General features: G+C 36.8%; 1 protein-coding gene across 2 annotated transcripts; it reads right to left on the reverse strand.

The window, feature by feature from the left end:
* Positions 1 to 1313: 1313 nt before the first annotated feature.
* Positions 1314 to 19141, reverse strand: LOC144959333 (cyclin-Y-like). 2 transcript variants are annotated; one of them, XM_078891892.1, is made up of 9 exons: positions 18989 to 19141; positions 15101 to 15345; positions 13689 to 13766; positions 13280 to 13338; positions 11497 to 11724; positions 9277 to 9396; positions 7751 to 7917; positions 6442 to 6595; positions 1314 to 3802 (listed from the first exon to the last, which is right to left on the reverse strand). In XM_078891892.1, exons 2-9 carry the CDS (start codon positions 15294 to 15296, stop codon positions 3683 to 3685), a joined length of 1122 nt encoding a protein of 373 aa, XP_078748018.1. In that variant the 5' UTR covers positions 15297 to 15345; positions 18989 to 19141; the 3' UTR covers positions 1314 to 3682. The 2 variants fall into 2 exon arrangements, with proteins under 2 accessions (XP_078748018.1, XP_078748019.1); XM_078891893.1 differs by lacking the exon at positions 18989 to 19141 and adding an exon at positions 16654 to 16739.
* Between the last annotated feature and the right edge of the window lie 5392 nt (positions 19142 to 24533).

The raw sequence follows: 24533 nt of genomic DNA on the forward strand, positions 1-24533 counted from the left end.
ACAAAGACAGAGAGCTTCAATGACAGGGAAAATAGATAGAAGACCCAGAAAGTGATCTCTCTACCCACTATGGGAGATCAGAAGACCCCACCCAAAATCTAAAGATATCCATGACAAATTTGGCATGAGGCTGTTTGTTTGTTTCTTTCCTTCCTTTTAACATTGGGGGTTGTTAGAAAAACTCAAACAAAGTACAAAAAATAGTCTTTCTTCTCTGTTGGTCAATTCCAAATACCAACGACAACAACAACAACAACAACAAAGAATGGTCAGAGATCGCTATATGAGACAATAATATGAGGAATTATCTAAACACCTGTCTAAAAAGCTGGTCAGTCTAACTTTCAGCTTTACCTACAGAATTCATAGTGAAACGGATATGTCTGGTAATGCATTCATTAGTTGGTCAGTCCATCACAAACAATCATTATATATTATCCATCATCAATTCAAACAACAAATCAAAAAGCATTCTAAAGCACCATGCAATATTGTGTGTGAGAGTTTCTATATGATACATTCATACAAAACAAGGAGGAGGAGGAAGATGAAAAAGAAGAGGATGAGAGAAAAAAAAATTGATATAGAGAAAGAGAAAATGAAAGAAATACAGATTGAAGGAAGAGAAGAAAGTATGTACGAAAATATGAAAGAGAGTAAGAAAGAAAGAAAGATAGAAAAAGAGAGAGTAAGAAAGAAAGAAAGAAAGAAAGAGAGAGAGAGAGAGAGAGAGAGAGAGAGAGAGAGAGAGAGAGACAGAGAGAGAGAGAGAGAGAGAGAGAGAGAGAGAGAGAGAGAGAGAGAGAGAGAGAGAGAGAGAGAGAGAGAGAGAGAGAGAGAGAGAGTAGGTATGTCAGTAATTACTAACAAAAGCAAGAGAGAGTGAAAATGAAATTAAAAACGATACCAATATGAAGAAAGTCATCGGGTGCAGTGAGAGAGGCAAACGTCAGGAGTAGCAATAACAATTTGAGTTGACATCAAATTTATGACTGTGTCATGAAAAATTCAATATTTCAATAATCAGCAATTGAATGAACAAAATAAGCTTTTCTCCCATATATCATAAATGTCCCATCCCCGTATTACCACTACAACAACAAGCATTACCATCAACGGCTTTTCCATGATAAACACTGTATTGATGACCCACTGCCTCCATCTGATATTATCTCAGAGAGAACCAGATGTCACTTAAGGATTTTTAAAGTTAAATATGTGAAATTTGTGAAGCTGAGAAAACCACAAAGGTTGCAGCAAGCTTCGATTCAAGACATGAGCCAAAATCGAAGATAAAGTGAATTTCTAACTAATTTGTTATTTTTGTGAATAATGCTTCTTAAAGCATTTAAGAATCGATTCATGATTATAATAAAGTTTGAAAATAAAAGTAAATGTGTTTATTTTTATATTTTGTAAGACATGTCAGTATCAGTCACAAAATTCTGATCAAATAGCTACAATTTTGCAGCTAAACTTCGAACTGTTTCGGATTCTACTACCGCTATGTGTACACACCCAGTCCTATCACGTCACACATAAAACGAAAGGATTTTCACACAGCTTTCTCGAATGTTCACAGCACAGCATAAACAAACAAGGGCGTCTTCGCATGTCTAGATTCCAGGAATTTGGACAGGTGATTAATTGTGTCATGTTTTTGTAGACCAATTCCTAACTTCTAGTTTCCTGACAACCCTACCTATCAGAATGTCTTTACAATATTATTGATTATTATCTCTTTACAACGTTTACAGCATTTCATTTATATGTTCATTTATTATAATTTATCACACCGGAAGATTTACGTCTCTAAGGACAACAAGTTATTCAAAATGGTGACTGATAAAGTTACGGCCCACCTCTTGCTCCTGATCACAAAATAAAGGAAATAATCTGTATTTGTCTCTTAAATGTAAATTTTAATATCAAGTAATGCTTCAACTATAATTTTAAATAATCTGTAAAGTTCTTACTTTGACTATAGTCAGTGATGGTCTTCGTGCTCAGTTGTAGGCTACCTTACTTTTAATTATTTTTTCGACAAGGATTAATTATTAATTGACATAATTATGCTATTTCTGGGTAAACATGGTCTAAAAGCGTTACTTATTAGCTCATCGTGATGTGTATGAAATACCATGCCAATATCTAGAAACATTTTTTTCTTATTTTGTCGGATCTCCGCACAGAATGACGTTTTTAGCGTAAATTTTAGAGAAAAAACCCCTTTGTTTTAAAGAAAAATATTTTATTTTTCATTTCGTTTCATCTTGAGTGTATCCTTTTGTAGAAAATGAAGTATTTGTCGATGACAATCATGTTATTTCAGTAAGAAATAAAAGGTTTAAAGTCGATTTTCTCTGTTCTCAGTGTTTCCCATAACAACATATTTTATTCAGAAAAAAAATCATAATCTAATAGACAAAGATAGAAAATTTAAAGTGGTAAATGATCAGAAAGATGTGGTCTACACCACTGCATTCATAACTTAATTTATCAAATTTGGTCAACCTTCCAGATTTTCACAGCCACACCTTTAATTTTGTCTCTTCTATAAGGTGTGATGCAGAGTCAAGCTGACATCTAAAATTGAATATCACGTCTTCACTACCACAAGATAAAATTTGACTGGTGTGTTTTTTACATTAAATGTTGTACCTTCAACCTGATCTATAAAGAATAGTTAAGTCTGTATACGAGACGGGTTTGAAAATGCTTCCTATTGTCAATATGACTACGTGTTGTCTTTGAGATTAGTCACTGACTTGGTGTGTGTTTTCAAGTGCAGACTGCAGTTGGTATTTACAACAGCTGCTGCGGATTTCAATACATCAGAACACACCTTGATACAGTCTAACACCGTTTAGACTAAAACACCATGGTATTAATATTAAATAATCAACATCCATTTTGCCTTGAATAAATCACACAATAGATTATCCACCAATCAGGAGACAATGAGTGGCAACCCCTCCCAACCCCCTTAAAATAAATAATAACCAAGCAAGCTAAACTGCTCATGATGTGCACATAATTTTAAAAAAGAAGAGAGGGGCGGTGGGGTGGGTGGGGGGTGTCAATAAATTAAGGCTGTTTTGTAACGTTTTGACATAAAAAGAAAATATTAAATAATTCTGAGAATTATAGTAATGACCTTACCATCCACCCATTTATCTGGGTCAAATAATGACAAAGAACCTGCATCAAAAATATTGCAAGAATCGCTTCTCAAACTGACAAAGAATTTTCACTTTTTCATAAGAATCTATTCTTGAAATACTTTTGGTGCAGATCTCTCCATTTTTTGGGGGATATTTATTTCGTCATTTGTTCTTAATCAACCCATATTATTTCAAATCACTTAATATGAACGTATTTTTAGGTTAAAACATTACTAAAATGACTTTTGTTACTACATCAATACTTCCCAAGAGAATAATTTTCAATGATTGAAAAACGATTTTCACAAAATTCTGTGGATCCCAGGAAAAATCCCACCCCTGTCAATATCATCCAATTTCCCAAGAGTGGTGACGGTGAAACGTCCAGTCCATCATGATATGACTTGTGTTGGATTTGGCATCAGTTGTCGTTGGTGTTGATATCATTACAGTCACCATCATCATCCTCATCATCGACATTGTTGAAATTGTAACTTAACACTGGTATGGGGTCAAGGTCATGACAAGACCGCCGGGGTGCGATGTCGGTACCAGATATGACTATCAAGGGAGGCGATCCTTCTTCGATTCTTCCTCTGCCACATTCTCATCTTGTCCTCACAGACATTAGACATGGCCTGAGGAGACAGAAAAGGTGAAAATGCCATCATATGATAAAGGAGAGAGCACGTGGGCATGTCAGCATTAACAACCTTTTTTCCTGAAAATCAAAAATATCTGAAATTTTGCACGTAGTTACAGTTTTGAAAGACTGTATGTACAACCATTTTATAACCAAGTCAAACTATTTTTATTATTAAAGGTTTTGCAGTTCCTAATTTTGATGCATATTTTAATGATAATGATGATGATAATAATTATATCGCGGATTTTCATCTCTATGTGATGCTCAATGCACGATAAAAATAAATATTCAAAATTTAGATATAAAATTCCTACCACAATGATATCAATAGCAGCATGAAAATTAAATGGTAAAAAAGTAGTGCTTTAACAATGATATAAAACTATCAATAGATTTTGCTTCTCTTATCCTTCTGGGCAGGTCGTTCCACACAAGAGGCCCTGTGTGGGTAAAAGAACGGCTGCCATAAAACTTATAATTATAATTATTTCTAAAAGTAAGTTTCGTTTTGTCTGATCGCAAGTTCCTATTTTTTTTCACAGAGGTTGTCTACTTGCATTTTCATAGAAAAATCATGTTCCCGGAATACCCTAAGATTTCTAATGCCTGTCGAGGGCTGACCCCTTGTAAAGCGCTTTGAGCACATTAAAAAAAAACAATCGTTACAAAATTCAAACAGCATTTTTTTTTCAAAAATGGTGCCTGTGTCCAATATGTAATAATGTGAGTAATTTTAGCCCTAATTAAGATAGTCACATTTGAATGGAGGAGGGGGGAGGGGGGGGGGACAATTTTTTTTTTAAAACTGGAGAAAATCACTTTTAAGGAAAAGACAAATACATTTATTGCAAATCATTTTAAAATATGCTTACAGTATCATCACAATAGCACTTGCACACCACATTCATACTTTAAAATAGAACACAAACCAAAGATTAAACATTTATTACCCTCCTTTGTTTTATTTTGTCATTCTTGACTCCATGACGTGGAGGGGGTTCATGTGCGCGCAGCTCTTTCCTCACTATCTGATTGCTCTCTACTACTCTAGGACAATAGGGTTATGGAGCAACAAGATCCCCACTTGCAGTAATAGTATCGAATGGCTACACCTCTATTTTGAATCTTTTAATCCATTCTTCAAATTCTTTTCCTGCCTTATAGGCTGTCTCGTAGCCTCCTGATAGGCTTGTCACTGGGCAGTGGATGACGATGTGGTCCATTGTCTCAGGGCCTCCTTGGCAATGACGGCATGCATCTGATTCTCTCAGATTCCATCTATGCATGTTAGCTGCGGTTCTGCCATGTCCTGTCAAAATGCGGTTGGAGGTGACCCAGCATTTTCGGCTATTGCAGAGAAAGCCAGGTGTTCTTTCTGTTGGGTCGGGTATGATGTCGCCTCCCCTGGGGCTGTCTTGGTTCCACATCGACATCCATTCCTCTTTCGCGTTGAAATGTTGTCTTGAAGTTTTAAAAGGTTTCCTTGATTTCAGTCTTGACGTTGTTGGGGCTTCTTCTCGGACCTCCTTCAATGGGACCCTGTCAGTGACCTCCTCAATTTTGGCATGCAGTCTTTGGTTTAATTCTTGTCTTCTGATATCAGGCGGTGCTATGCCACTTAGTGTTGGGAGCCATTGGGTTGGGGTTGACTTGAGGCATCCTGCTATGATCCTCATTGATTCTCTTAGCTTGACATCAATCAGTTTGGCATGTGGGCTCCTCATCCAGACTGGAGCGCAGTATTCTCCCACGCTATAGCAAAGTGCCAAAGCAGATGTTCTAAGTACTTGTGAGGCTCCCCAATTAGGACTTGCCAGTTTCCTTCAAGATGTTTGCGGTAGTTTAATTGTCTGTCCAACGTGACACCTAGGTATTTTGGGTTGTGGTCTGAGGGCAGTCTGGCATTTCCAACTATGATGTTGATTTCTTTTTTGGCCTCTCTGTTGTTGAGATGAAATGTGGTAGATACTTGCAGTGACTGAATTGTTGTCATAATCATCATCAGACTGCAATCATTAGCAATACCACATCGGTGGTATATTATTATGTTAGTAACATTTATAGCTGACACATCCAAAAGTTATAACTTGAAAAACAAAACAAACCAAATTTGATTAAAAACCAAAAAAAAAAACAATTGCTGTCCAGATAACACGATTAGACAACACGGTCATGGATTCAAGAGGGCTATGCTTTTAGAATAAGGGACCCATGAGAAGGTGAGATGATATAGGGGACAACAAAGTGAAAGGGGAAACAACAAATAATGTCAGAAGAAGGATGGTAAGGGGGGAGATGTGTCTATTTTCTTTTCTTTGTAGAATGAGGATTGATCAGTTCACCTGATCTTTTCTTGATCATTGTCATCTTTCTCCTCCAACCAAAACCATTTTCACACGTTTTTCAATCTTTTTCAAATCTTAAGGCAGAAGTTAATCTAATGATAACAATGAAATTTCGAGTGGAGCCCTGCATCACTTGAGCAAAGTCTGAAGCACTAAATTCTGTCACTCAAGAAAAGTATTAATCAAATCCAGATATTCTACCAACAGTTAAAGCAGAAAGTTTATGAATATTTACTTTTTAACTTCAGAAGTTTTTAAAAGATGTGAGAGAGTGGTGAATGTTTACCTCCAGTTTGAGAGCCCTCTCCTTGTCCAAGGGTTCAAACACCTCAGGTGCCTCACACAGAGTACGGAGATCAAAGTAGTATTTAGCATACACACTGGATGGCACATTGATGTTGAATTGAAGCAATTCTAGCACCTGTCTCTCCAGCTCATTCCTGTGGGAGATAGAGAAACAACATTTAATACATTATCATCAAAAGTAAACAGGTTTACAAATGTGTGACGAGAGCATGTCATAATGAAAATTAATTCCTAACTTATTTAACCAGAGACCAGCTGAGCATTAACTCTTCGGTGCTATGTATTCCTTGGGAAATATCATAAAAAATAGAAATAGGCCAAAACACGTCCCATCTCTCCCACCGCTACACACTACATTGTTGATAAAAGGGACAGGAAGGGGACGTACTGTTGTGATTTTACTTGGATGGCTTGGAAAGTATAAATACAAAATTTTCATTGAAAAATAAAAAACCAGTATTTGAAATTAATAGCAGTATGTTTTTGTTTTGATTTTCAAACCTTATTTATTTATTTGTGCTTTCTCGGTTTGGTTAATTTTTTCTCTCTTGTTTTTGTTTGATTTGTTGGATTTTTTTGATTTTTTGGGGGGGGAGGGTTCTTTATATAAATTTGCTGATTTTCCTTCATCAATTTCATAAGATTTCTAACCGATTTTGCATGAATTTTTTTTCCCTGGTGTTTGTCACAAGGTTCCTGTAGCCAAATGTGATCTAGTTTGTGCTGTGATGACGCAGGATAGTAAAAATAGATTGCTACCTTCTGGATAGAATACTAACCTATCACAAAATATTTCCAATCAAATCTAACCCCATTGGTTGTGAGGTCAGTACATAAACCATTATTTTAATTTTTTTAAATATTTAGAATATATCAAAATGTTCTTATACCTTGGAATCATATCAAAAAATGAGTAAAACAAAAATAAATTCATCAGTTTTCCTCTTCAGGTGCTGGCTACAACTCTAGATGGAGAGAAAATCCCAAACTGCAGATTGGTTACCCCTCCCTCGTCCCCCATTAAAAAAAACAAAACATACCGTTTATTTTTTTAATAGGTATAAGTTAAAGCGTTAATATAACTATACAATACATAGAGTGTAGGCTTGTCATAAACAACAGACATGAAATCTTATCTTCTCTTCGGTAAATATTCAAATTTTGGGGGGGAAGGGGGAGAACTAAAAACAACAATGTGGCTCTTTTCCTTTTCTTTTGTTTATTTGTATATTTTATTATTTATTATAATAGAAATTTATTCATTATGAATGACCCAGTCAAGGACTCACATATCATCTACTTGGATGTCTTTTAGGATTTGACAGAAGTCGACATTCCACACAGCCTGGTCGTCCCACACCTTGGATGCCAGGATGATGGCACCCAGCACCATACGCTTCCAGTTACTGGGGTTGATATCAATCTCAGAGTACGTCAGCAGACGCTCTAGATATACCTGCAATGGATGGAAAATTGAAATAAATCATATAGAAATTGTTTGTTTTTGTTTTTAAGGGTTTTACGGCGCTTGCAACACATTAAGGCCACATCAGCGCCAGTCAAAAGGAAGAAAATGGGATAGTAAAACGTTCTAGAATTACAATTAAAGCACCCAAGAGAAAGTAAGACAAAGGGGAACTGGGAACAAATAGGAATCAGATGTAGATTCCAAGAGCATACCACCAATGTACTTAGTTTGAGATCACCTATAAGTCTCATCCAGACACAAGCACAAGATCCAACAAAGAGGAATACACTCAAATGCTTACATTATGCATTCAAAATACAAATATAATAATACATAACAGAGAGATGATTTACAAGGAAAAAGATATCATCTCCCAAAACAATAACTGCATTTGACTGTTTCCCTCCCAACCAGGACTCTGGCCACGACCAGGACAAAACCAAGTAATCTCATTCCAAAACAAAGTCAGAAAGCAGATATAAGGGGATAGAAGGCGCAGCATGTACCTCCCTGCCCACTATGGGAGGTCAGGAAGATATAGAATTTAATAAATATCTAAAAAATACATATTTCTTTGCCTCTCTGTTTTGGTTAGTTGACTGTCATGCAGAGTCAGGCCTGTGTGTTTTCCAAGCGCAATGGTCATCTGACACGATAGAGGATAGTGGTGTGTTCCATATGCGAGTTGCACAAGCATTCACTAGCACAGTTTCTCATCATGAGAAGCATGAGTGTGTGCCACAGCATTCGACCAGCTAGTGAATGCTTGTGCATCTTGTTGCACCACTTAAGCTAGCTTATTTGTCTCTGTTGCTTACCTAAAGAACACACCTCAGCAGACGTCAGTTTTTTCAGAAATAAAGATTGGGAAAATTTGGGGACAAATTTGGCGTTTAATTAGAGACCTGATAAATGATGATGATAATGGTTTTTCTGAAATTGTAAAATACCAACTCGTCAAAACAACTGGAAATTATGAAAATCAGGAAAGAGAACAAATTTCATGAATTTCCCAATAAAATTGAAAGAGTTGACAGATGTGCGTCAGGATGTTGGCATCAAACACCATACACGTCCAGTTACTGGGGTTGATGCCAATCTCAGAGTACCAGCTCTAGGTATACCTGGGATGTGGAATTAAAGTAAAAGTAACTTTGTCCATACACTGACATATGAGAATATCATAAAATTTGAGACAGGTGAAAATACAGAATTCATTACCTTTTCCCATTTCCTTGAATCACTGGGAACCCTGATAAGTGCATGTTGCACGAGTCACATCCCTATGATACACCCCTAAAAGAGAGAGTTTACACCATAAATGATAAAGAATACTACTCCACCCACCAGTGTAACTATGGCACACTCTGCTGTTAATTGAGCAGCATTAAAGAGATTCCTGACAAAACGGTAAATGATTTTGTGCTCCGGGTCTCGGGTATTATAGTCATCAGGCACCGGATCTTTCTGGAAAAAAGACATCAGAGGGAAAAAAAATTCTATTAGAAAAAAAAAACAAAAAAACTATTCAACTATTTAAGTGTACATTTGACTTAACTTACTTGACTTAGCGCCTTTCCCCTCCTACTCATACAATTGGGATGCCTTGGCCACCTCTTCTATCCTCTGAGTGAAATCTTTCACAGTCTTTTGCCATGGGTCTTACCATGAATCAATTTTATGCTGACATTTTATGTGTTTGAGGTCCCTGCTTAACATACTGTGAACTATTGCTGGTGGTTGTTTTAGCTTGTCCTGACATTGCGAAAACGTGACCATTAGTCAAAGTGTTTTCCCCAGGTCAAACAGACCCAAGTAGCATATCACTGGAAAATGGATAAAGGAAACTACACGGTTTCTTCGAACACAGTTTCCTTGAACTCATTTGAATCTCCCAAATGCTTTCCTTATTTTACTTTTTTATAATTCCATTCCTTCCTCAAACAAATTGTTAGATTGAACACGGTTTACGCGAACTAATTTCACCCCGCTTAAAAATAAAATTAATTAAAGGTTTGTTTTTTAAATAATTGCGCCCCTTGATTTCAACCACTGCTGACTTACAGTGATATTGAAAGTTAAGTATGTGTGTATCGTGTGTATCTATCTACATTTCATGTGTGTGTATGCAGTATAATACACAAGTAAACACACACAGCCACTCACACACTCCATCGCCGTTTTACATTAAAGACACCTCTCTGCTCATTCTTATCACTTCGCCATTAGTCCTAATTTCAATACCATGCGCCATGATCTGATAATGGTTGGTTACAGCGGTAAATGAATGTTGTGATGAAGCAATGTTGTGATGAAGCAATCTCCCTCTTTCCCCATTCCAACACACATACACACACACTACTCTAAGTGAAGACTGGAGTATCCCCGGGTGTCAGCCGCAGCACACCGCCGCAAATTGAGCTCGGGAGAGGTGGCTTGCTGACGGCCACATAACATGGTGGATATTCGAACTATGTATCTTTTGGGTACAATGCACCATACTGCCCCTCCCCCCACCTGAATGTACAGTTTCCTCAAACGATTTTGCATCTCGAGGAGTTCGAGGAAACTGTGCTGGAGTGTATGAAAACTGTGTTTCCTAAGGACATCAACCTAAAGTGCTTTTTCTTTGGCCTTATCAAGTGGCAAATAAGGCCTACATCTGTCGTCTGACCTCGTGGAAAAATTGTTCCATATGGCCTGCTAGGGTGATAAATGAAACATTGTGAAGTGCATTGAGTATAGTTAATCTGCTGTGGAAATTCACTATTTAAATGTTCATAATTTATTAATTCATGTCATATGTCCAAAAGCATTCCCATTCCTGTCAAAACCACAAATAATAAAAAATAAATAAAAAAGACAAAAAGAAACAGAATGCTCCTACTCCCATGCTCCTTTTAAAAAAATCACTCAATCTAACAAATCCAACAGCATCAATAATGAAATTTCACACTGCTCTAAAACCATTCCTAATTTTTTCTGAAAATAATTGAAAGTCTCATTTATGAAGTTACATTTTAAACAAATGACAACATACCACAGCTTCAAGACTTTATAGAGAAATTAAAAAGACCTTTGACTTTAAAATCCATTTTCTAAGTAGCAAGTTGAAATGATTCTTGGTAGGTCAAATAATGTGTGCCAAAATGAATTTGGTGATAAAATGGAATTACTAAAATAAATTAAGAGATGCAAAATAATTGAACTAGTGAAAAATGTACCCCCAATGCAAACCCATCAGATCTAATCATATGTGATTACAAAGTCTTAAATTAGTTGAAGAAATGAACCGCTTTTAAAAAACTATTTTAATTCCTTTGAGCACCAAAAGAGGAAAAAGAATGTCAGACAGCACAAATGACAGTGAGATAGATTTAGAATTCCAAATTTTTAATGTTTATTTTTATTTTAACAGGAAAAGGGAAATTCAAACACATAAAAAAAATTTTTAAAAGACCCCAGTAGAAATCTACTTTTGTGTTAAACCCGAGGTAAACCCATACTTCACAGACACTGGCAAGAGATCTCTGCCAAGATTGAGACAGATGATTTGAAATATCTTACAGAAAGGGGATGAGCTTTTTCATCGAAAATCTGTAAAATGTTTGGTTCCAGCATGGCCAGGGTTTCCTGCGTCTGCTCGTCTGGGGGAATTCGGTTCCGTATATGGAAGAAGATGGCCAGTGCCACGGCGTTGATTGTACGTTTGAGATTGGGCTGGGAGACTGTTGAGTCGTCCATGTAGATTGTGGAACATGAACTGAACTTCCTTAGCTGACCGTATTGGTCCACCTAGTTTGGGGGAGGTGGGAGGATGAAAGTGAGAGAGGTGTGGGGGGGGGGGGGAAGAAGGGAGAGATAGAATTTAATGACTAAATAACATCCATAAAGTCAATTTGGTATCATGTCGGAATGAAATAGATCTTACAAATAGTTTTGAAGTCAAAATGATCAGAGTTGGGAAATTTAAATTGTGTTTCAGTGTAAGAAATAAGTCATTTTTATAGCCCCTACATATTTAATGTTTTAAACAATCACAACTCATAATTCAACTTATTACATAATTTTAAAGTATCTATTATGTCCCTGTTACATGTGACTAATTATTCATTATACCTTTATAATCATATTTGCTTGTATAGATGTATAGACCTGTCGCTAATATTTGTATGTCATGTTTTCATTTTCTTTTTATTCTCGAGATTTTATTGTAAAGAAGCACATAGAGCCTTCCAATGGGAATATGAGCTATATATAGAAAGGCGCTGATTTCCTATCCTAAAATTATTATTTATTATCATTTTTTATAGAAATAATCTGACTTTCAAATATTTATATTTTAATCTGACTTTGTCCACATTTTTCCAATACCTTGATAAGTTATTCCTGAGATCCATTATCAGTATTCAACACACAGTAATCAGAGCCAAAGCTTAACACGGATACTGAAGAATCAAACTAACAGTAACAGTTACTACTTTTGTACATGATGCCTTGTCAATCACAAGTAGTTTCTGTCAGATCTAACAAGATCAAGCCATTCAATAGGATTCAGTAGTCTGATGTCACGTCGCCCAACAATGAGCAGCTTGGTTCTAAACAAAGAAAATCGGTACTTTTTATTCTCCATGCTGGCTAGAACTTTTTCATGTGTCATGTGATCAGAACGTGTAAAAGTCAAAATATGATCAGATTTATGTTTTTCTCCTCTGGACACACTTTTATGCTCGTTGGTGAAGTATTTCATAAGGTCGTCCGCCATTGTTCCGATAGTTTAGAACCAGTTGCTAAGTTACTATGCGTCATTACGAGGCAAGTGACGTCGCTACTGTTGAAGGCTATTACTGTCAGACAAATGTGATGAAAAAAATCTCAACCTCATCCAGGATCAATACCAGTACCTATCAAGTGTGTTCTGAGTTATCAAAACCCAAATTCAACTCGGAAAACCTGGTGAAAACTATCACTTTCTTGAATCAACTTTGTGGGTTTGTGTCAAAAATATCTTAAGTGACCTTTTGTTCCAGCCTTACATGAGCATCTTATAATAAAAGACAATAGTGAACAAATCACACACACACAGGGTTTGTTTTCTGTTGTTAGAGGTTTTACAGTGCTGTCAACCACTTACAGGTCATTTCAGTGCCAGTAAAAAGAGAGATAAAGGAAAGCGGTGGGGTGGGGGGGGATGTAGTTAAAAGCGCCAAATAAAAAGTAAGACAACAGAGACTGTTTAAAATAGGGATCAGAAGATTAGAAATCTCTCAATGTGCCCATTTTGATATTATCTCCGCCCACCATGAGAGGTCAGAAGACCCTAGGTAGCACATATAAGGTGATGACTTACAACATGTGTATGTCCTGAGGGTGTCAAAATCATTTGGCTCTTTCTTCGTTTCTTGTTGTCTGTGAAAAACAAAAAAAGAAGATATTTATCAGGTAATTGTTTTATCTCGATATTGAAGTTCTGAAAAATGTTACCCATTTTGCCAGTCTGATATTATGTCAGAATTAAATAGTTGTACAAAATTAATTTTAAGGTCAAATTACAATAGATCGGACATATAAGTGCTTTGATAGTAAAGAAACACAACTCACTTTCCTCAATAAAGGAATTCATTGAAACATAAATTGTATAAATAATGCTTAAATTCAAGCTCACCCAAACAAAATAGCATTTAGAGACTATAAATCAAAAATCGTTTGCTTAGTATAGCCCTGAACTAGACACAATATTTCACATTCTTTGTACATACTTTTCTGTATTTCCCCTTCCGATCTAGCAGAGAAAATGGGTTTGGCTGCTGGGTGGCTGGACGGATCGTGATCACTATCTGTAAAGGAAAACAAGAGACGTTAATGGTGATAATCATTGTTAAATACATAATTTCTTGTAAAAGCTCATTCTCTTAACAGACCTTTGAATATCGCCCTGATGACAAAAAAACGTCTATATTTAAGGGGGAAATTTAAAATTTCAAGGGAATAATCTTCATCAAGACAAAAGGCGCTGATTTCCTGTCCTATTTGTATGAACTGATACATAAAAATAAAATAAAATTGACATGCAATGTCAATCAGCTTGGTCATATATCCATTCCTTGCAAAAATAACATTTTCCTCTATGTTCCTCTCAAATTTTAAAGAAAGAAAAAATCGAATTTGGCCAATTTATCCAGATTAAATCTATATATGAGTAGCAGGTCTACCAGTCCCGTCTTTCAGTTTCAGGTTCTGAAGATGAAAATGATGAGTCAGTTTATCCTGGTTTCTGTCACATCAAACAGACATTACTGTTTGTTACCCTTTAGAGACCACTTGTTTACCAGTAACCCAGTTACTAGCACATGGACAAGGGGTAAAAAGAACATCGACTCTATTGAGATTCAAAACTGGTCCATTGACCTAAGTCGCTGCAAGTAAGCCCCAATCAGGGAGTTACATCATAATTATACATCTTAAAATATTTCAATTTTAGTGTTCTCATGTATTCATATTCTTTATGGATTCATTCTTTCAAACACCAAATTTTCTGCTGGACAATATTTTAAAAATGTGACCATGACAAAAGCTGAATTCTAAAAAAGATTTACACAGCAAAACTATTAATAATAAAATTTTAAAAAACATAGCAATATAAATACAGACATTCATAAAGAATATTTGAGCATCTTCATATTCCAGCATAGATGACTGCTTCTTAATGTTGCTTCTATTCCCCAGCAAGAAACGACATTTCCAATTCAAGAAGTACATGATGTCTAGCTGTCTGTCACGTTTAAAGTATTTTTATTGCCTATATGTAAGTGCCAAAGCCCAGAGGGTTGATATTGTTAATGATCTTACCCAAGCAAAAAAAACAAATCTGGTACAGACTTTACAATCACTTTAAAGAACAACCCCAGGGTAAAAAAAAAATACCTCTTTATACCAGTTATTATTTCTCTTATTAAAATAATAAGAGGGGAGAGAATAGGGAACAGATATGAATTCATGATTTCCGTCAATTCATTTAGAGTGTATTCATAATAAATGTGCTCTGCTGTATGTATGCTAAATGTCACTAGACTTTATTATAAGTTTAAATTGTTTCAATTCTTTGTCACAGACAGTGCAAAAAATAATAAAACTGTATCACAATAAGACAGGCAGGTAAGAAAAATGTTACCTTCAGGTTCCCTTTCACTGATATGTGGCACACCACCCGACAGGGAAACAGTGCTTTGGGGCTGTGGGATGTTTTGTTGATGATTCTCTTCCTCTGAGAATGACCGGGATGGCGGTGGCATGTACACATCGCTTCCATGTTTCTTGCTGCCACTCTTTTGTCCATGGTAAACACAACAGGAATTTTTGTTCCCCATTGTGAAGAATGGGATGTGTCTTTATCAGTTTCTTATTTTCGACTCACTCCTATACCATTAAAGTAACAAAGGAAATCAAAATTAAATAATTTAAATTTAATCTGCCTGTCTATTGAACACCAATATTAGAAGGTTACCATTCACTGTAGCAGTTAGCAATATATATCAAATATCAACAAATACAACAAAATTTTGGATTTGTGTAAAATCACGTCAGCAGCTCCCCTTTCCTGCCTATAAACTTCAACCCTTAAGAGTCTGATCCTGCTCCAATTTTACTCTTACAAAATCTTTTCTCTTGATAGAATTGTTTTACAACATCAAACATATATTTTGAAAAAACTTAATCATAATTTATATTTATAAGCCAACCCCCCCCCCCCCCCCCCCAAAAAAAAAAAGGAATAAAATTGTACCTATAGAGATATATAAGACACAGCAAATAATTTCAATGAAAATTTGGGAAAGCTGAAAAAGAAAATCTACTTTATTTGTGATCTGCTGATCACTTTACAACCAATAGCAACACCTAAAAAAAATAATAGTATGTGTACTATACTATGGCACACGACTGACTTATCCCTAACTTGAATAAGCTACACAGTCATCCTTTAAAAAAGGAAAAAAATACCCAGTAAAACTTGCACACAGAAATGTTCCATTCTACCATTTATCATTAACTTAATTAAAACAGGGTTTGATCTGGCTTCAAATTCAAACGAGACTTAAAAAGCTGGGTTTTTTTTCAGAACCATCAGACCCATGGAGCCAGATTTAATGCCAGTTTCTGTTAAATGGACAACTGACATCGTTTGAACACAACACTAGTCTATCATAAAGTGCATCCACCACACCTAACAGATACATCTATCTAGTCATTGCTGGGTGAGTCAGAAATAAATCACAGCTGCATCCAGAATCAATATCGGTCCTTTTACTAATTTACATGTGAAAAAGAGTGCTCTATCAACTGAACTTTTGGGACCCTCATATGAAACAAAGAAAACAAAGGTAGCAATGTAACTCGGGTTTCAACAAGCTTAATTTCAAGCCATACCAGACGTGCTGCTGTCGTTATGAAGACCGTAAGATCAGCAGTAGGCTCAGTAGGTTAATCAAAATAACTTCTGGGAGGAACTACCTAAAAACTAAAATTTGAATTAATTGACCTGAAATAAGGATGTGGCGAGAAGAAGAATGTGCTATTGGCTCCAACTCCAGACTCCTGTCATGTGGAAAACCTGAGTAAACCTCTTTATTAATAGAGGTTTGCCTTTTTAAACGTGTTTTACTTATCTTATATACTCTGATAAAAAAAAGAATAGAGAAACAATTTAATGAGCCCACTTTCACTTACAACTGCAGCCGATGACTGTAGATAATGATAATGGAAGTGTCAATTGCCAAGGAGTGAGTGCTTGGTAGTTGACGGTTCACCAACTGCTAAGGAGTCAAATTGGAACACTTCATCTGCATACAGTGATTTCAGTCGAGCCTAGATTTGCGCACATACGAATCTCGAATCCTGTAACTTTCTTCCAATCATTCATTCGTTGTCAATCGTTGTGAAAAGGATCAAGTCTACAGTCGTTGGCATTTGTTTTCAATTTCTAAAGTCTTTTTATGAATTCCAAGACAACTTAACTTTACTGTTGTTTTGATTCAGCGAAAAAAAAACAGGACGAAGAGGCAAATCCCTGCAAAGTCCTAGATTTTTTTTAAAAAGTAGAATTTCTTTTGTTTTAAAGAAAAATATACTGCACATCGTCATAAAAAGGAACAATTCACGTAATGGCAGTTAATAGTAAATAGTTGACGATTTACCAACTGGCAAGGTCTGAGGCAAAAAGAGGAAATGAGAGAGAGAAAAGAGAAAATGAAAGAGAAAGAAAATCTGAGAAATAAAGAAAATGAGTATGAGAGTAAATATCAATTGACGTTATCCGTGACACTAATAGTAGATAGTTGACAATTTATCATGGCACGGTCGGGGGCTAAAAGATGGAATGAATGAGCGAGAAAGAAGAAAATGGAAGAAAGAAAGAAAGAAAAGAGAAAACGAGAGCATTAATAAGAACAATGAATGTATTTGTGTATGTGTGTGAGTGAGAGAGAGAGAGAGAGAGAGAGAGAGAGAGAGAGAGAGAGAGAAAGAGAGAGAGAGAGAGAGAGAGAGAGAGAGAGAGAGTGAAAAAAAGGAGAAAAGGACAGAGAAACACACAGAGAGGAAAAAATGGCACTGAGAGAATGTGAGAGAAAATGACAGAGAGAGAAAAGAGAAAATGGACAGAGAGAGACAATGAAAAAGAAGAGAAAATGACAGGGGGAGAAGAGCGGATGAGAGTATTAATTAATATTAATATATACAGTGCAACCCCGATGTAACGACATCCGTTATAGCGACATTCCCTGTATAACGACATGGTACTCAGGTCCCATTTTATTTTACTATATATCATTAGTAATAAAAACCCCTCTATAGCGACGTACATTTCAGCAAAACCCCTGTATAACGACATTTCTGGTCCGACAAACCTTGAAGGTGTTTGTCTACCATGAAATTGTTCGTCACTATTACAAGTGGTATCTTCCATTCTATGTATGTTGTCTACTCGTAATAAGCCCAGAGCTAGTTCTTATTGTTGTAGCCAATGAAAACGCTTCTTTTTCAGCCAATCAATAGTCACATTTGTACAACACCGCAGCCAATCAGAAGGCTCGCCTTTCACCAATCAGAAGGCTCGCCTTTCACCCAATGAATGCCTGTGACAGGTCAACACTGGACTGTTTATAAATCCTTTGTCCACTCTCCATTCATTGCCGGTCCCAAGCCCGGATAAACTACAGAGGGAAAATGGGTGTATACATTCACTACACAAGACCCAAAACGCCTCCTGATATACACACATAGGAAACCTCTCTGTAACGACATCCCTCTATAACGACATGTTTTCCCGGTCCCGACGATGTCGTTATATCGAGGCTGCACTGTAATAACATCACTCCATGGCAATACATCACTTCCTGACACTGGACGTTACTCCGTGGCAGTTCAAAGTACACATGTGTAGTTGATGAACTGAGTCACACTGACACGGTCCTTGGCAATTGACGAATTGACAATTGTTAATTATTAACAAGGTCCTTGGCAATGCTTACCAATGATAATTTTAAATTTTAAATAAAAGTAAGAGAATAAAATAAAGAAAAGCCATTTTTTCAAAGACAAATCCAAACAGACTTGAAGAGAAGTTAAATAATTTGTCTCAGTAAAATCTTACACGAGCTTGGCCTACCACAACGGGTTGAGGTGGGAAAAACTCCTCATTTCAACTTCCATTCACTTCCACCAAAATCAAAACATGGCAATCAATTGGTCAAAGTCAATTGGCTTCCAAACAAACAACCCGACTCAACATTTGTTCGGGAATATGTATAAAGCCGATTAAATAAATGATACAATCAGTCACTATCGGAGGGGTGTTATCGGTTTTGTTTTTAATCGCTAGCTCTCACTCATTGCACAACATTTAAGTCTAAAAAACACAACACAGTAACAACACAGCAGACGCAGAAGCTGAAGTGGCAGCAGTCAGCAGGCAACTCAGTTTTTGTTATTTTTACCATCGGAAATGACCTCACACATCAAGTGTAAACAATATGACAGATAAATAATTTTGCACTAATATTACCGTTAAATATCTCAATCTGAAATGAGCATTTAGTTTTAATGTTCTCTCTACTTTTGAAATAATATCATCCTTTTAATATTCGGGACATTTTCGCTTTCACTACCGGCCATAACCGGAAGACGACTACCTACTACCTTCGTCACTTCATTAGATAGACAGTTGAAAGAAAAAACGAAATAAAAAGAAACGAAATATTCATGAAGCGACTGGTGCTCTCTCTCTCTCTCTCTCTCTCTCTCTCTCTCTCTCTCTCTCTCTGCGTGTGTGTGTGTATGTGTGTGTGTGTATGTGTGTTTGTGTGTTTGTGCGTGTGTTGTTTTAGCAAAGTCAAAATAAATATGAATATTCCACAAAGAGACAATATTTAATGACCGACGTGTAGTTATTGCAAACATGTGCCAAGGAATTTATTCGTTTAATTCTATGTTATGTGCACGTTATGATTCATGAATGAGTTATTACTTTGTAATTTGAAAAGCTACATTTTTGTTTAATTTTTTAAGCACTCAAACTGGGAGGGAAAAAACGTTTGAATTAAATTGAATTACCTAAGTTGGTCTGGAAAGAATCTGGTGATGCCATTTTGTTAAACTACATCAACGCTTCAATCGTTCGATTAAGTCCACCATCATACATTGGCGCCAACATTGTGGAGAAATGGAATACGAAACAAAACATTACTAAGGATCATTTCCTTCTTGACCAATCGAAGCAGCTTCTAATGGTTCTCACACTACTATGTTATGACGATCTATCCAGGACGCAAACTCATTACCTCAATCGTGTACGATCGCGAACCCGCCTGGAAGCTTCGTCACAACGCACGTCCAACTAGATGCTCTGCGGTTTCAAACTCTTGACCACAACGGGTACATGCTGGACAGGTGGCAAGCCCCCACTGATGAAGTGAACGTGGCGTTAAACAGGTTCTCGATCGAAGCCGGTTGGCTGCCACACAATGTCTCCTCTTGGATGTCCCTGCCTCCTCGAGGGATTGAATTCGTCCAAACCGACTTCCTTCTCGTATATGTAGCTCTGATCCAAGTCAGAGAAGCTGCGTACAAGGGTTGTCGGTATTTATTTAAGCTCGAAACAAGGGCACCGTCCATTATGCGCTTGAGAGGGGTATCCCCATTCCCTCTCTCTCTTTGATCTTATTATGCCAGTTGATTGTAATCGTCTCCCGCCTGACATCAGGCCCCATTCTCTAGGCGTTGTTGCCAGCGTTCCCGACACGATGTGCATGGACTTGCGAAGTTTTACTTCCTTCTCAACATTCCCCACACTGGAGTGCAATACTCCGCGGTGGAATAGCATGGTGCCAGGGTTCTGGTTCTTGGAGTTGCTGTGTCCAGTATTGCTTGCAGTTTTTCCTCGAGGGATTGATTCATTTCTGACCCCAAAAAATATTTCAAAATTTTGCAAAGAAAATGATGAATTTTGCAGAAAAAAATAAGTAAATTTTGCATGTTTCGAAATATGTGTATCACACCTAACAACTCATGTAATAGAATTACGCAATTTCAAACTCAAAATTATGGGACAAAAAAAAGGCAAATTTTGCCAGAAATTATGCTGATTTGAAAATTAATAGGCACAAAGTTGGGAAAACAAAATTACAATTAAAAAATTGCTGTCAATAAAATTGTTATAATAAAGTAGTAAAAAATTCGGATATGGCCTTTTATTTAACTTAAAAGGTCATATTCATATATGATTTTTTTTTTTTTTAAGAATCAAAGAAATTGTCAAAAAATTTGCAAAACGTGCAGATTTTGCGGTTGCATTGCAAATCAGAAAATTTTCTCTAATTCTGAGGCCGCAAGCTGTGCAAAAAACCGTGGGGCCAGTCATTTGCAACTTTCAGGACAGCATTATTGAAGTGTTCCATTTCTCTATCAATATTTCTGTAGTTCTTTTCAGTCAGGGCAGAAATAATATGTTCTCTTATAATTCCATCTTGGAAAGGTTTTTTGAATTTCGTGGTGTATGGTCAGCTTTATGGGTCTGTGAAAATTGCCTCCCGGTTGACTTAGCACTGTTCTCACGGTAACTTTGGATATTTTGTCAGTTACAAAAGCCAAATCAGGAGACGACGTGGTCAGCCATCTTCTCGAGTAAAAGGAGGGCGAATCACCTGGTTAGTTTATTAGTATAAGTAAATTTGTGTCGAATGGTTTGTCCTCTGTTTCATCACCTCTTCTGTCAGTATTTTCATATCCCCAGTTTGTAGAGTGGTTGTTTAGGATACAGTTTTCCTCAGGGATGTTTACTGTATGTAGCAATAGTTCCTAACCAGCTGGGCAAAACACATTGTACACTATTCTCTTTGTCTTCTATCTGGAGTTTTGTTCCATTGATCTCTGCCTCTTTGTTTGTGTCTACTTTTACTACAGAGGCCGGGATGTTGTTCTTTACAAGCAGAATTCCTCCTTTGTGTCTGCCTTTTCAATCAATCCGGAAGGTTTGAAATCTTCTGACCTTGAATTGCACAGGCGAAGCACCATAGCGTGAATACGTTTGTCGTACCACCACAGACCTGCCAACCTTCCCAGGATGAAAAGTGTATTCCATGACCCTAAAAAGTGTATTTTTTTAGCCAAAAAAAAAAAAGTGTATTTTGTCCGCACATGTGGAAAAAAGTGCGCACTATACAAAAATGTATATAAAAGCTAACACCAAACCCGAATCAAAATAAACTCTGATCTTCATCATTCAAGCAATCTCTAACTCTAGTGATTACAAAATTATCGATTTATCGAGAAACTAAAACTTAATGAAAATTTTAAATTAGCATAAGGCTCAGAAATTGCAATATCAAAGAAAATTGCTTTCGAAACACTCAAAGAAATGACCAAAAGACCCTTAACATGTTGGTAGTATTGATGCTAGTGTCAGTGGAAGAAGTGGTGGTTGTTGTAGCGATGAGTGGTAATGGTGATGATGGTGAAGCTGTGGTGGCGGTGGTGGTAGAAGTGATTTGGTGGTGGTTATGATAGTGACAATGCTGTGATGGCAGTTGTAGAAGGGGTGATGCCATGAAGGTGATGGTAATGGTAAGAGATGCTGATGTACCAAATGAAGTTGTGATGGTCATATCTGCTAGCCCAGTACATCAGTTATGAGTAAGTTTTGAGATGAAATATCTGGGAGAGTGGTCTTCAATTCAATAGATGACAATTTGCTACAGTAGCAAGATATTTTCCTTATATTATGTTACCTAATGATCCATCACTCTCTCTCTTTTTTTTGAACATTCACTACTACTACTACTCCTACTACTACTACTATTACTTCTATAAACTACTAATACTATTACTTTGGTCAAATGATGGGAAATTCGCAAAGTATGTAATATGCAGAGACAAGTTCTCTACTTCTCTACTTCTAAAATGGTTCTAGAGAAATCATTTTGAACCAAATACCGTTCCTATTTATTTCTTATTCATTTATTATTTATTACAACAAATGAACGAAACTGAAGTAAGAAACAAGGATAATTAATTACAATGAAACCAAACAAAAAAAAAAAAAAACAAAAAAAAAAAACCCTGAGATTTCTTTAAAAGATAAGAACTAATATAGTCTTAATCTGTCGATTCCAAAATTGAATCAAACGTGTGTTAACAAATAAAAAAAAAAAAAAATCAATGTAATTGAAAAGTAAAGGAGGAAAATCTTCTGAAAAAAATGTCATGTAAATGTAAATATGTAAATCAAAATTGTATTACATCCAATTATCACTCTCAGTTCGGTTTATTTGTTGAAGCGGGTACCCGTCCCTTTTACCCGAGTACCCGGTTTTACTTTATTACCCGCGGGTTCCCGGGTACCCGCCCAGCACTAATGTTAACTATAGTGCTAAATGTGATGCATCATTCCACAGTTCGTGTACGACATGTGGTATCAATGCATCAAATCAACATCATTCACATCACATATCATTTTGTAAAAATCATACTAAATCCTTTGCAATCGTATCCGCGTATTTGGGTCCATAAATCGTACTAAAATACGCGAAATCGTACTGGTTGGCCATCATTGTGCGTAATGCGTTGTGCTGCCGTTATGCGCCAGAGGCCCAGCAGATCCGTCTTCGGCGTTGATTTTCTTGTCAAAGTTTCTTCTCGTAGAGTCTGCCACCCAAGGCTGCAGACATTATCTATCCTGTCCAGATTTGTCTGGCCTTCCCAATATGATTGAACCTGCTGGGAAAGCCCTCCGGACCATGCAAGGCGCTCAAGCTACCACACCACGGCAAGGAATGGACTTATGGTGGGCATCCGGGATCAGTTTTAGGTTTTAAGGGTTTTACAGCGCTTGCAAAACATTAAGGTCATATCAGCGTCAGTAAAAGGGAAGAAAATTGGATAGTAAAAAGTTCTAGAATTACAATTAAAGCACAAAAGAAAAGGTAAGACAAAGGGGAATTGGTTCAAATAGGGAACAGATGTAAATTCCAAGAGCACACCGTCAAAGTACTTAGTTTGAGATCACCTAAAAGTCTCATCCAGACACAAGCACAGGTCCCAACTAAGAGGAATACACTCAAATGTTTACCAATCATATAATATAATATGTAAACTAAACATAATACAATGCATAACAGAGAGATGATTTACAAGGAAAAAAATATCATCTCCCAAAACTATAACTATAACTATACATTTGACTGTTTCCCTCCCAGCCAAGGAACTCTAGCAGGGCCTGGACAAAACCAAGTAATCTCATTCCAAGACAAAGACAGAAAGCAATTGGAAAACAGATATAGGGGGATAGAAGACACAGTATGTACCTCCCTGCCCACTATGGGAGGTCAGGAATCCCACCCAGTCACCCGGGATCAATACAGAGTACCTACAGAGTAGCTATTGAGACCTCATCCCACCCCTAACTTTTTTTTGTTTGTTTGTTGCTTTAGGTCTCTTCCAACACAATTGAGGTTATATGAGAGACCGCTGAAACAAAAAAACAAGCAATCTAACAAAAATAGTACAAATGTAAATCAAAATCATAACCTAAAGATATCATAAGCTAAATTATAAATAACCAAGAACAAACAGGCAGAAGATTTACAGAAAAAAAAAGTATCCCTGTCAAAAATACAGTCACAAACCAAAGAAGCAGGATAGGCTAGTAAAGAGAAGAAGAAACGACATCACTATCGGATCGTACACCCATGCGAACATCATAGGTATATGATTCAAGGGTGATGCTCCCATCCAACGACATCACTATCGGATCGTACACCTATGCGAACATCATAGGTATATGATTCAAGGGTGATGCTCCCATCCAACCACCCGCCACTATCGGATCGTACACCTATGCGAACATCATAGGTATATGATTCAAGGGTGATGCTCCCATCCAACGACATCACTATCGGATCGTACACCTATGCGAACATCATAGGTATATGATTCAAGGGTGATGCTCCCATCCAACCACCCGCCACTATCGGATCGTACACCTATGCGAACATCATAGGTATATGATTCAAGGGTGATGCTCCCATCCAACCACCCGCCACTATCGGATCGTA

This window comes from Berghia stephanieae, chromosome 13 (assembly GCF_034508935.2).
Source record: "Berghia stephanieae isolate SIO BIC M18660-M18661 chromosome 13, UCSD_Bste_1.3, whole genome shotgun sequence".
Taxonomy (NCBI): domain Eukaryota; kingdom Metazoa; phylum Mollusca; class Gastropoda; order Nudibranchia; family Aeolidiidae; genus Berghia; species Berghia stephanieae.